General features: G+C 43.4%; 1 protein-coding gene across 5 annotated transcripts in view; it reads right to left on the bottom strand.

Moving 5' to 3' along the window:
- The window catches only part of NFATC2 (nuclear factor of activated T cells 2), a 94,627-nt gene that overhangs the window by 41,548 nt on the left and 40,494 nt on the right, over positions 1 to 12,585 (bottom strand). For all 5 annotated transcript variants that reach the window (XM_069872097.1, XM_069872094.1, XM_069872093.1 and 2 more), the window contains exon 6: positions 6,469 to 6,609. In XM_069872097.1, the coding sequence (XP_069728198.1) occupies positions 6,469 to 6,609 (141 nt within the window). The remainder of the gene's footprint in view (positions 1 to 6,468; positions 6,610 to 12,585) is intronic.

Raw genomic sequence — 12,585 nt, forward strand, 5'->3', positions numbered from 1 at the left:
TTTGCTGGGTCTGCAGCAGCTGTAATGGCAAGGAAAAGCAGAAGGTGTCCCATTTGCTCTGAAACTCTCTAATTTGCACAGCAAAAGATGGCAAAATCTAATCATATCGATTAATACTTGTTACTCTTCAGCTTTCACATGTGGTGGGATTTGCTGAGACACCTTCCTCTTCTGCTTAGAAAGAGAAAAAAAACCCAGAAACTCAAAGAGAGCAAAATCTCCTTGATCCTCCCCAGTTCTGACATCTTTTCACAGAGAGAACTAAGAAGCAGGCCCTGTGCTCCACTTTTGGTGCTGTCTTATGGCAAGGCATTAGGGGGGACATTAACCTGGAAGGTGATCACCTTTAACTAATGCAAAAATCAGGTGTGCCTCCCAACAGACACATCTGTAATTTATTCCTCTGGTTCATCCCATGGCTCTGCAGGTTTAGTGGAGAAGCTACCCATCCAGCCTTAAATGCTGGACTCCAGCCACAGACTGCGTGGAGCAGAGAAAGTGCTCTTGCTAAACTATCAAGAGAATACCAAGATAGCAAATTTATTGCCAATACTCTCTGTAGAGCCTCCTGCGCTGCAAACAAATTGAATCACCTAAGATTACAGTACAAGTCTGCATTTTGCTAACTCTATAACAATTCTCACATATTTGAGCTTTTTTCTTTAGCCTTTCTAATTTTAAAAACAAACAAACAAACAAACCCCCAAACAAATAACAATTTGGGTTCTTTTCCCCAGATGCTGGGCTTTTGTCTCAGGTTAAGATGCTTTAAAAACCTACACTGTAATGCATGTTCAGCAATGGTTTGCATCTATAGCTGAATTATGACCCTAGTTCTAAGATACATTCTGTTCCTCTCAGTCCTCCATAAATAAAATTTTCTATGAACAGGAATTTAGGTTTCTTAATTTTTTAATATTTTTTAAAACTATTGTGCAATTTGATGACATTGAAAAATATCTTTAACAAACCTTCACTCTCTCCATCTACAAGTTGTGAATATAAAACCTTTCTAGAGCGCTGTGATTTCCTTTTAACTTTTGCAGCAGAAGTACAGGAAGATTGATAGCATCCTTGGGTCCAACTTATTGTGCTTTATATAAAAGACTTTTTTCTAGAAAACAGAAGTTCCAAATCCAGAAAGCACTGCTGTGCCTATTTGCTAGCTTGTGATGCAGCAGGAATACTGAAAAGTGGAAGTTTGAGAGCAAAACCACTGTACAGCCTGCTTGTTTGCTTCTAAAAGTGAAAGTAAGATGTTCAGAAGAAATTAAATCCATTGCCCAGAGTTAAAATGAAGCACGTCTTCAATGAGAGATGGAAAAAAATGCTGGGAATTAGAGAGACACTGTGAAGCAGTATGCCAAAGAGGGTACAGGATAGAACCAGAGAAGGTACAAGGTGGAACGTGAGGGAGGGAAGAAGAAAGGCTCGTGGGTCGTGGTATCCTGGCACTGGCAAAGGCTCTGTCATTCATTTCTAGGGTAGAGGCAAGAATGGAGGCAAGTGCCTCCATTCAGACACAGCATTTTGAACTCTGTGCAGATGAAAGCCTCAATCTGCCATCAACACACTGAACACAGTGGTCCTGATCCTGCCTTGTGGTGAGTGCTCCTAAAACTGGTAGACATTCAAATATGTTCAAACTCACCTGCTCTAGCTATTAGCATCCTAAGAAACTACCATCAGAAAAGCATCACCAAGGTGACAGACATGCAGAAACTCAATTGAAAAAGAAACTGTAACTCCTTTGCTTGAATCTAGAGCTGGAAAGATTTATTTTGTCAAATGGACTTAGAGCGTCCACGCTTCAGACGCCTTGACAGCTGCCTCAGTTCAAAGGGCAGAGAGAGCACCACCTCCTCTCTTCACACTGCATGGCCAAATTGAAAGGTTTATGGTGGATCTCCTCCAAATATATATTCTTTCTGTTTGGGTTGTTCCTCCACCACCCACATTGTCCTAGCGATGATTCATGGTATCCATGTGGCCACCATAAGAGTTTGGCAGGGGAAAGCACTGTCCATTTGCACTTTTCTCCCAGAGAAACATGAAACTCTTCTATCACTCACAGCAGAGCAGCAGTAACCAGTACACAAATGGGAGTAAACACAATGCAACCAACATCTGACTTGCAAATTACTACATGACAATTAAAACAAATAAAAGGGGGAATTCCAAACCTTTTCTTTTTTTAACTGCATTGTAAGATCTGGGCCTCAACCAAACACTAACACCCTTGACCTTTAGTATATTCCAAATCCTTGATAGCCAAAAGGCTGCTTTTCAGTCTGTCTTCCAGATCAAAATTAAAAGAATACATGCACTTCAAACATTTCTGTCTGTACAATCCAATCTAGTTGCTTCCCCTGACCTATTTTTTTTTAAGCTGGGCTCAGTTATGTTTCTCTGAGTTCAGCTCTTAAAACTCCTTCAGCCAAACTCTGCTTTTGTGTGCTGGGCTGACTATACCAAATTCATGAGTTGCCCTGGCTTACAGCACCTACAGATTACAAACTTTCATCAGGAAAAGGTAATCTTAAAAAGAACTCAAAGCTGTAACACTTGCACGTTGGCAAACCTTATCATTAAGAGAATGGATGCTATTCATGCATCACCATTTCAAACGCAAATACTTTATTCCCCTCGCTTGCACACAGAGCTCAGAGCTCCAGCCCCTTCCGTTTGCTTCCCACTGCCATTTCCTGTCACAAGCCTAAAATAAAGAGCCTTTTACAGACTTCTCATTGGCGAGCTCATTGCAATAGTTTGTAGCTCGTGTAATACAACAAAGTAGTTACTTTCATACTGAGGTCCAGCATGATTTGGGGGATAGTCTTTATTTTCCAGGTATTTCTTGGAAAAAATATACATATCCGTAGTGCTGTGTAAGAGAGAAATAAAACTTATTCAGTATTGTCCTTAGAATCATGTTGTATTTCAGCCATGAATATGAATAGTTCTACGTTTCTCTGTGTTGCTAGCAGTGAGTGAAGAATTGCCTAGAAGATCCAGAGGAAACTGAAATTTTGAGTGTCTGCTTCAGGGAAGAAGCCTAAATTACAATGGTGAGCCCCAAAAGCAGTTTCCTCTGTTTTGAAAGGTACATTGACTGCCACCTTCTCAGCACCCGCTTCATTGCAGACACTGATCCAGATCCCACATTCAAGGTGCATCTACATTCTGGATTCTGTGAAACAATTAACAGGGGAGTATCTCACTGCACAAAGATACCTGCACAAAGTTTATCAGGGAAAAAAATGTCTTGCCAGTCTCACCTTAGATACTGCATAAACAAGACAAGTCAAGGAGCTCCATGGAGTACAGCAAGCCGTAAGCTAGTACATGGTTATCTAAACTACTGCTGTCACCCTTCTTCTTATCAGTAGAGCTAAAACTGGTGGCAAAAGTGGGAAATTGAACACCACTCGCTAGCACAGACTGTTAAAATGAAACCCAAAGAAAACCATGTTTCGCCTGAAAGCTGGTACATCTTCCTGTCTTCACAGAGGTGCGATCCTTTCACAGGGTCCCCCTAGTAGCATCGTGCTCTGGAGGAGGGCAATGATAGGGTCATGCCAGCGATTCACCAGATATTTATTGTGGCTTGCTTTGCTTCTGAGCAGCTTATCAGTGCTTTTTGCAAGGTGCTCTGCAGATCGGATCTGCAGCAAGCGAGCTCCCCAAGGCGAGTGCAGGATCCACCTCCTCCTTCCACCAAGTTACATTTGTAATTGACAAACTGAACTGCAGAATTGGGCCTTTTTGTTCTGTGTTCATGCAGCCCAACGCTACAAGAACTAAGTATGGACATGATAATGATAATTAAAATTGTCTACAATTTATAAAGAGGGAAGCTGAAAGTCACAGGTGCATAAGATCCTAATTTCCAGGCAGGCTGGGACACTCATTAACCTCTGACAACCCAAGAACAAAGGCTTAATCTTCAATCTGCCGCAGTCAGACAGAGTCTGATCAGCCCCTGCATGATTCGCACACCCAGCTCAGCTCCTTGACCTTCCTCATCTTAAGAAATACCTATTAAAGAAAGCACTCTTCACCTTAAAAGCACTTCAGGGCATAACTGTAAGAGGTATCGCTGCATTATGAAACAGTGCATGGATGCACAGAGAACAAGCTTGCCTTCAGCATCAAGCACAGTCTAACCCACTGCAAACTACAGAGACTTCTGATTCAGACCAAAGATTTGACTCTGGGCTTCCCATTCCCTAAATCCCCCTCTGCCAATCATTTTTCAAAGTCCAGCACACTCAGACTGCCTGCAGAGGCTAAGGGGTAGCAGGGGAAGCAGGATATGGAACACCAGCATGCAAATCCCTACTCCAGACTGGGCACTGCCGCTGGATTAAGTCATGCCTCTCCACTACCAGGAGATAAAAAAAAAACTAAATAAAAAAACCAGTTTCCTCAGCAGTGAAGAAAAGCTTTAGATTTAGTGTGGAAAATGTTGTTGTTCATTTTACTTTCTAACATCTATTCCAGCCAGAGCCTTCTCTGCTCTTATATGGAAATAGGGGCAGGGCATTTCGGATGTTTCCTCGAAATGGCATTAAAAGCTACCTCCTTTTAGTGTATCATCTCCTTTAGTTACTGCAAAACATTCTTGGGACAGGTAGTGTTGTGGGCTGCCAACCATGTTCCCATGCACCTTCACAATCTGCTGACACTGACGGAACAGCGGCAGCACAGTGGGAAGGAATTAATACATGGGCTTGAAAGGAAATAAAGGGTGCCAAAAAAACGGCTCTGACTGCACAGGCTCATCTGAACCATCACAGTTCAGAGGCCCAGAGCCTTTCATTCTTGGTGTGAAACGGCATGGCTTGCTGATGATGTGGAAAGAAACTAGGACCCACAGCATGCTTTCTCCCCTGCCGCATCACCAGCTGATGCCCACATACATTTATTTTTGGCTCGATTCTTACTTCTGCCAAAGGCACTACCCTAGAAATTACGCAGATGCTGCTCACTTGGGCGATGCAATTTCTGGATGTATCACTTAATCCGCCTCTACCTTAGCTTACCAACAGAAATCAGGAGCAATATCTTTTCTTAACAGCACAAAAGGAACACAAAGTTTACATAAAACAGGCTGCTGCTTTTTTATACTGCAGAATCCTTTGTCGCACTGAAATCAACAGAAGTAAAAGATGACAGAGTCTGGCCCTTCTTGTGCTTTTTTGATCCCTGGACATTTTTATTACCCTTGCAGAGCACACTACTTAGAATACAAAAATCAAGCCTAATGAAGGGGAAATTAAACAAATCCAGTCCATTTGCAAAAGCCTTAGAAAATCCAATAAAACACATATACTGCTTAAGTGAGATTAAAAGCCTGTATGCATATGACATTAGAAAATAAACAATTCCGCTCTGAAAAACCAGGTAACTAATTACAGCGGAATGCATTTATTTGCATTTCCTCCTATAAACAAGAAAACCTGAACTTCTGTTGCCCACGTTAAGCATTAGATCATGCTAAGCACATTTGCTAGGATCGGGTATTCTTTGCATTAGAAATCAAGTTGTGTTTATTATAGCATACCATTCTGAAAACACAGTAAGAGAGCTCAGCAGACGCAGCAGACGTGATGCTAAGCAACTAAATAACTCCCAGTAACCACTGTTTATTCCTATTCATCCCATAACAGTCAGAGTCTGGGACCACCTTATACGAGTTCTATACTAGTTGAGCAAATAAGCAGACAAGATGAAAAGAGACAATCTACAATCTGCCACTTGTTCCCCTTTCATGATTACTGAAGAGCTAGCAAGATTATCTGAAAACTTCTGCCGAAGATGTTTAAATGAAGCAGCTCTACTGAAAAGTAACATTGGCTGTAACAGAGGACTTTTCTCTTTGAATTGAATTTGATTTGATTTGCTGCAGTCTGAGCCTATATAAAAATATCTGTAAGATAAAGTGATGTATTCTTGTATTTCAATATGTGTATAAAAATAATTTACCTTGATATAAAAATCCATATTATGCACATTTCTTCCCCATAGATTTCTAAAGGGAAGAAAACACAACCTTTGCCTGTAGTTTACATTGATAAAGAAATGTTCATTTCAATTACGATTTCTACAGTAGTGTTCCCTAACCATGAGATTAAAAGGGCATAGAGCAACACGTAACAGCCATCCCATTTAATAACATAACTGATTGCCAGTGCCTGTATTCTTGTGAACCTTCCCCACAGCATGGCTTGGATTTACTCTTCAACAATACCTGAAAGGCAAATAACTCAAATATTTGCTCCCGAGTCTAATTTTACTCACACGGTTAAGTCAAGTGATTTGGTTTTACTCCTGTGAACTTGGATGAGATTACTCACTTGAGTAGAGTTACTCAGAAGCACAAATCTTAGGGTGAGACCACGAGACACAACCGTACTACAGATTTGCCTTATTCCATTGGGACAATTAGAAAAAAAATTGCCTTACCTGATGTTTTCTCTGTGAACACCACCTTGGACTCCGCTGTGAAATTTTGTCCAGTCAGGATCATCTGTTGTCCTCCATAAACGAGGCAGCTATCAATATCTTGTCTTTCAACCATTGGAAGTTCATGAGCAGACCTTTGGGCTGTGGACAAATTGTAGACATGAATGAAACCAACTCTGTTTTACCAGGACTTTCCAAATCTTCCCAGAACTATCCACAGATAGATCTTGTCATCGTTACCGTCTGTTGACTGCCAAAGCAGCTTCTCCAGGGTGCTAAATTTAGGTTTGAGAGGGAAAAATAAACTTACTCAAGGCATTTTATTTGGAAACATTCAGGAGCTGGCTGCAGCGTTTCAGCTGTGCTGGCCTTACTCCTTGTCCTTGAGAAAGGACAGCTTGGATGAATGAACTGGAACTTGCCCATCTCTGTTTCCAAAGAAATGGCCAAATTTTCAAGTGCAGGCACACTACAGCCCTGGAGCCCAAAAATTCCACCTGCAGAGAGGATTCCACTGAATAACACTGAATTCCTTCAGAAAAAAAATAAAAATAAACCTCTTCTACAAAAGCCCATTTCCTCTTACAGAACAGGACTACGCTGGACCTGGAACAGTCTATTTGCCAACAAAAACACTGTCTCCATGTGCAGGCACCAAGCCTTCTGCATGCAACAAGAGGTACAATCATGAAGATGTGTTTGTGAGCAGGAAGGGTCACACTGGGGCTTTGCTGCAGCTTAGGATTCTTGCAAGCACGTTTTGCAGAGGCCTGAATGTCTGAGGAGCATAACCCTCTGTTGCAGACTAAGTTTAGTTATGAAAGGCAAAGAAGAAAAGGTAGGCTGAAATCTAGACGGGCGCTTATGTGATCAAGGATTTCTAAGGTCTTTAATGTTCTTGGCCACAAACTTGGAGTGTGATTTTGGCAAGTTGTGCTCTCTTCTCCCAGCCAGAAAGCCAAGACAGCACCACCTCCCCACCTATTTTTCTCTCATTCCATTTAAACAGCCATTTGCATGGTCAGAAAAGCTTCAGAGAATCCTGGTCACCATCCCTGCGAGCCCATTCCAACTGTTTGCTAACAAGTGGCAGGAGACTAAGAAAGTGAAGATGTGAGAACTGTTCCCTACAATGCAGACAGCTGGAAAACATCATGAACTTCCCTGTGACCAGACCAGGTGGGCAGCAGTTTGGGTCTGGTGAACTGTGAGTTCACGACCTGCACTCAAACTCCTCCAGATTCATCCACTCCAACTGGAAAGGCCTCTAGAGGATACCGCTCATCTATTTAACAGCTGCCTTGGCTGGATTTTAACTTTCTCTGACAAAAAGCCTGCTCCAGGAGACCCTGAGCACTTGTGTCTTCCCTTCACTGAACACCGTTCGCTGCTGAGCCAAAAATAAGGCGCTGGGTCTCCGATTGCACACAGGCAAAGCTGCGCTCTTTGTGACCTGGTCCTGGCACCCTTTCACGGGTGTGCATCCTTCAGAAAGATGAAAAAACAACAGTTCTTGGCTGCAGTCAGAGCTGTACGGATTCTTTTGCTGCACAAAAAAGCTAGAGCATCTGGGGGGAAAACACACGCGTTGCACCTTTCAGAGAGGTGTCTGTAAAAGTGGGGAGCAACTTTTCTACCAAGGGCAAGCTCAGCTGAACCTCTTTTACCAGTCACAACACAGAGGTTTTGCTCTTATTAAAGTGATAGATAATTCAATATTTATAACTGCCTTGTACTGTTTGAGAGCCATTTTTAAAGTCTGTTTAAAACAACCTTATGACTCATAGTTCCCTTCAAATATATAACAACAGCTGGGCTAAGATACTGCCAATTAAGAATATATATTTGGATTATTTTCACAGAAGCTGCTATCTTCTTTCACATGGCTGTATGATTAATTCCTTTCCCCAAATATTAAACTTTTTTATGAGTTCATAACTGGATTTATCACTGAAACAGATAACCTCAAAGGCTTAAAAGTAAATAGCAATCATCAAGAACATAGCTATAATTGTCAAGATATTTAAGCTTTGCCCTGGACACAGTTTATTCCTATTCAATACCCAAATTTCACTTCCAAAGCATCCCAACTCATCAAAATTCCAGATTAACCTACATCTCACTTCAGTGTGTTAGTAGAGAGCTTTGTACTTCACATCCCACAGATCAGTGGTTTTCAAGGCTTTTTTCAGGACAAGAAAGGACAAATTTTAGCCTGGAAATAACTGTCTGACTCATCTTAATTACATTTGGATCTCGGCAAGTTGGAAAACGCTGCTGAAGACCAAGGCTCTGTCCAACTTCCATAGAGCACAGTGTTTGTGTACGCTGTGACCTACCAGGGAGCCGGGAAGGACAGCTGGTTCACCGGGAATGCGCTCCTCGGCTCTTAGAAAATGCCAAGAACCCTTCTGCCACTCTCAGCTGAGCTGGGGCAGCCTCAGCAGTGCCGCCTGGAAGCCTGTGATGGGCAGAGGTGTCCTGCAGGTACCCCAGTGCAGCTTGGTGCTGCCACGGCCCCACGGCTGATGGAGAGCAGGCTCTTCAGGCACCGATACAGCACCAGCAAGCTACGGGCACCTGGCTTTCACCCTCACCCAGACTTAGTCACGCCTGTAGGTGTACAACACCCACATGTGCTTTATATATGCTGCAGAATAATGCCATTGGAAGAGTTTCAGCTGAGTTTTTCAATGCAGATATTGTGCTAAAGGGAAAGCTGGAGTAATACAGACACCTACTAAGCACTGGGTTTCCTCTACCCTGTTTTGCCTGCACTCTTCTCCTCTAACTACGTAGTTTGCAAACCATTTCTTAAAAAAACCCCACTTCTTATTTTCCAAGTTCTTTTTTTGTTTTCACCAAGACCTATAGGAAGGTTTTACCCCATTCCCACCAGTAAGCAGGCTCAAGATTGTGTGGAGCTGCCTCAATAGCATTACTTTTTTCCTCTGCAAGAAATATTAATTGACAATAAATCCCCTTCCTCTAAGGCCCATGATGGGTGGACTGCATGCAATAATTTCACACTATTCCTTCTCTTCCCCCAGGGGCTGGCACTTCATAAAGTGACCTACAGCTACTGGAGTTTATGAGCTTTGAATAAACAAAACGCTGTTGATTTAACCAGTTGGGGTGTTTACTTTGAATAGCAACAGTTACTGACATAAAGCAGCAAAGCAAATGCTATAGAAATACTCACACTTGGCCTGAAGCAGTGTGTCAGCCTATTAACGGGGGACATTATTTTTCTATTTTATTTGACTGTCTGCAAATCAAGCTGTCGTGGATGCACGGTGCCAAGAAATACAAGTAACGCAGTGACACAAGGTAGAAAGGGAGCTGCTGTCTTGGGGTGCTGCACCCCCTCCAGTGAGCCTCAGCCTGGGAAGGAGAAAGCCTCTGCCCTGAGTCCTCTGCCGCATCGCCCGGCAGGCTCACACACATCCGCTGCACGGACACAGGCTGCCACCCCACGGGTGAGCCTTCCCTATGCCAGCAGCTGGAGGAAAGGTGAAGACAGCCTAAACCAGTGGGCTAGCAGGCTGACTGCTTCACAGAGGACGCACAAGCCTGGAGGCTGAATGAAAGGAAACATGCTAAGGCAAGGCTAAGGTGTTTCTTACTTCCCCACCTGTCCACAGCATCTATGACTCTTCCTTTTCCAGCAGAGAGGCTATCTGGTTTCTAGGGAAAAAAGGGATATTTTGAGACAAGTGATTACCTGAATGAGTCTGTTGCAGCTCCAAATCTCCCCCAGGAGAATGTTGCCCATAGCTGCTAGCAGATTCGAAGTGACAACCTCAGTTGTATCCCCTAATGTGCTCCTTAGGTAACCCCAGTTTCACCTGAGAGCCCTCCCTCTTGCACTGCCCAGCTCTCCCCATCAGCACTCCTCCTGCACATCTCTCCTGGGATTAGTTCTAGCCCTCCCTGAGCATCACGTTTCCTTCCACCGGCTTGGAAAGCTTCCAAGCACTGCCTTGTCTTGCCCAAAATCTGACTTGTTTTATGAGGAGTCTTAACTGAAGCTAAATGTCTCTTAACAGCCTCCAGAGAGAAATGATCTCTGCAAGCTCTCTCCCTGCATGTGCAATAACAACAAGGGCTGGATCGGGTAATGTAGGCAAAGCAAAAACGCTAACGTGATCTGCCTCTCGGGAGGAACAGGCTTATGAATTCTGCCCAGAGCAGAGACGCTCTACATCCTCTGTGTATCAGCACACTATCTCAGTGCCACTTTCTGCAGAGCGCCTGGAGACCTCCATGCAAACCTCTGTGTAAAAAAAGGCCAAAGAAGAGCTGCTAGAGTGAAAACTGCTCCATGCCATCTTTCTGCCATCTGCAACACTGGATCCAGAGCTTCGGTTTATCTGCTGTCCCCATAGCTGACCACAGTTCAGGAGAGATCTTATCCCAGGCAGTCACAAAAAAGCAAGACAGATTTACCTGCAGCTCAGTGAGGACAAAGCTAGTGCCACCTCTAATTACCTCTAATTGCCATCACAAGTCAAGTAAACCAAAAAATGTAAATAATTGAAAGAGGTGGGGTCATGACCTCTACCCCTAGCACTGCAATATCCCCAGGACAAAAAGTCCAGGTACTTCTTTGGACCCTCCCTGTCCTTACCCTACTCAGAGGAGCCCCAGCTCACCCCATCTTGCTGGTTGCCTTCAAGCTGTGAGTCACCACTCCTGAGATGTCTCTCCAGACCCTCAAAGGCTCTTGGCTCCAGCCACTGATTTCTGTTAGATTTGAGAAGAGCAGATAGATTTGGGTGCCTGATAAAAAAACCCCCGAACCTTAGCAGCAATAGCGGAGACGTAATTTTTTGTGGGACTAATTCTTCCACCTCAGCACAGACCTTAACCAGCCAAAGTAAATATTTCATTCCTTCTGTCACACTGTGTTTATTTACCATGAGCTGCCTGCCCGAGGTAGGATTGATTGGAGCAGAGCTCCTGTGCTCAATGCTTATCCAACACATTAATGTCCTGAGGGACTTTGATCCCATCCATCACACACTGAAGTATCCTGAGCTCTCTCATAGGAGAAGCAAAGGCTGAGGAGCTACAGTGTGGGAGCCAGGGGAGGATCAAAGGCAGGAGACATGTCTAGCAGGCAGGTACACATTGTTAAGGCGCCCTAGAGAGCAGCGATCTTCAAATCAGAGGGATGGGAGGAATTACCTCCTGGTAGGAGTATGGGGCAGTGGAAGGCTTAAGAGTGAATCGAGTAAATAAAGCAAATTTCCAGACCTCCCGATTGATTGGAAAGCTTGAAAATGGGATCTAAATGCTATGAAGAAAACAACCAGGTATAAATGACAACAGTCTCAAATTTGTTGCCAGCAAGACTTAATCAGCAGTTTGTGTAGAGCCATCCAAGAAAAAAGCACTAAAAATAGAGGGCATTCCTCCACCTCCTTCTCTGCACGTGATTTATTTTACGATGTCCTCGCGAAGGAGGAGTGACAAGCACTGATGGCAACAGTGTCAGATAAGTATGATACTTTCTATGAACTGCAGCCAGCTCACCAAACCAGCCTGTGATTAATGACAGGAAAACCATGGCCTCGGTTCACTTCTCTGTCAATCATCTCTGTGGGTATGCACAGCATTTCCCTGTAATCCTTTGTAGAGGAGCTGAAATTATGCTCAGAAATTCATGCTCTCTGTAATACGCTGGGGTGCTTGCTATTACCAACAGCGGTATCGCAAATGCAAAAAGTAAGCAGGAGTTTATCCTTATAGTAAGGATTGCAGCCTGCAAGAAGGGCGAGCATTTTCCTTCTGTCTGGTTTGGGCTTTCCAGACTGAAGCCTTTTGGTTGCATGCTAAACGTAGCAAATGGTGTCAGAATTAACTTTTCAATTCTGCGCCTTAGGAGAGAGAAAAATTTTACTTTACAAAAAGCAGCCGGGTTTGTGTCATTTGTTTTTATGGCAAACTATGTGACTGTCTTGAAGTTAAAATTAAAGTGGGGGAAGCTTCCTTTCACCCAACTGCTACTCTCATAACAATCATAGTTATGGTTAAACTTACAAATCAGTATCTCCCAAGAGCAAAGATACTGTTCATTTCTGCTTCTTTATCTTAATAAACTAGGGCTCTTTC

This window comes from Phaenicophaeus curvirostris, chromosome 18 (assembly GCF_032191515.1).
Source record: "Phaenicophaeus curvirostris isolate KB17595 chromosome 18, BPBGC_Pcur_1.0, whole genome shotgun sequence".
NCBI classification, from domain to species: Eukaryota; Metazoa; Chordata; class Aves; order Cuculiformes; family Cuculidae; genus Phaenicophaeus; species Phaenicophaeus curvirostris.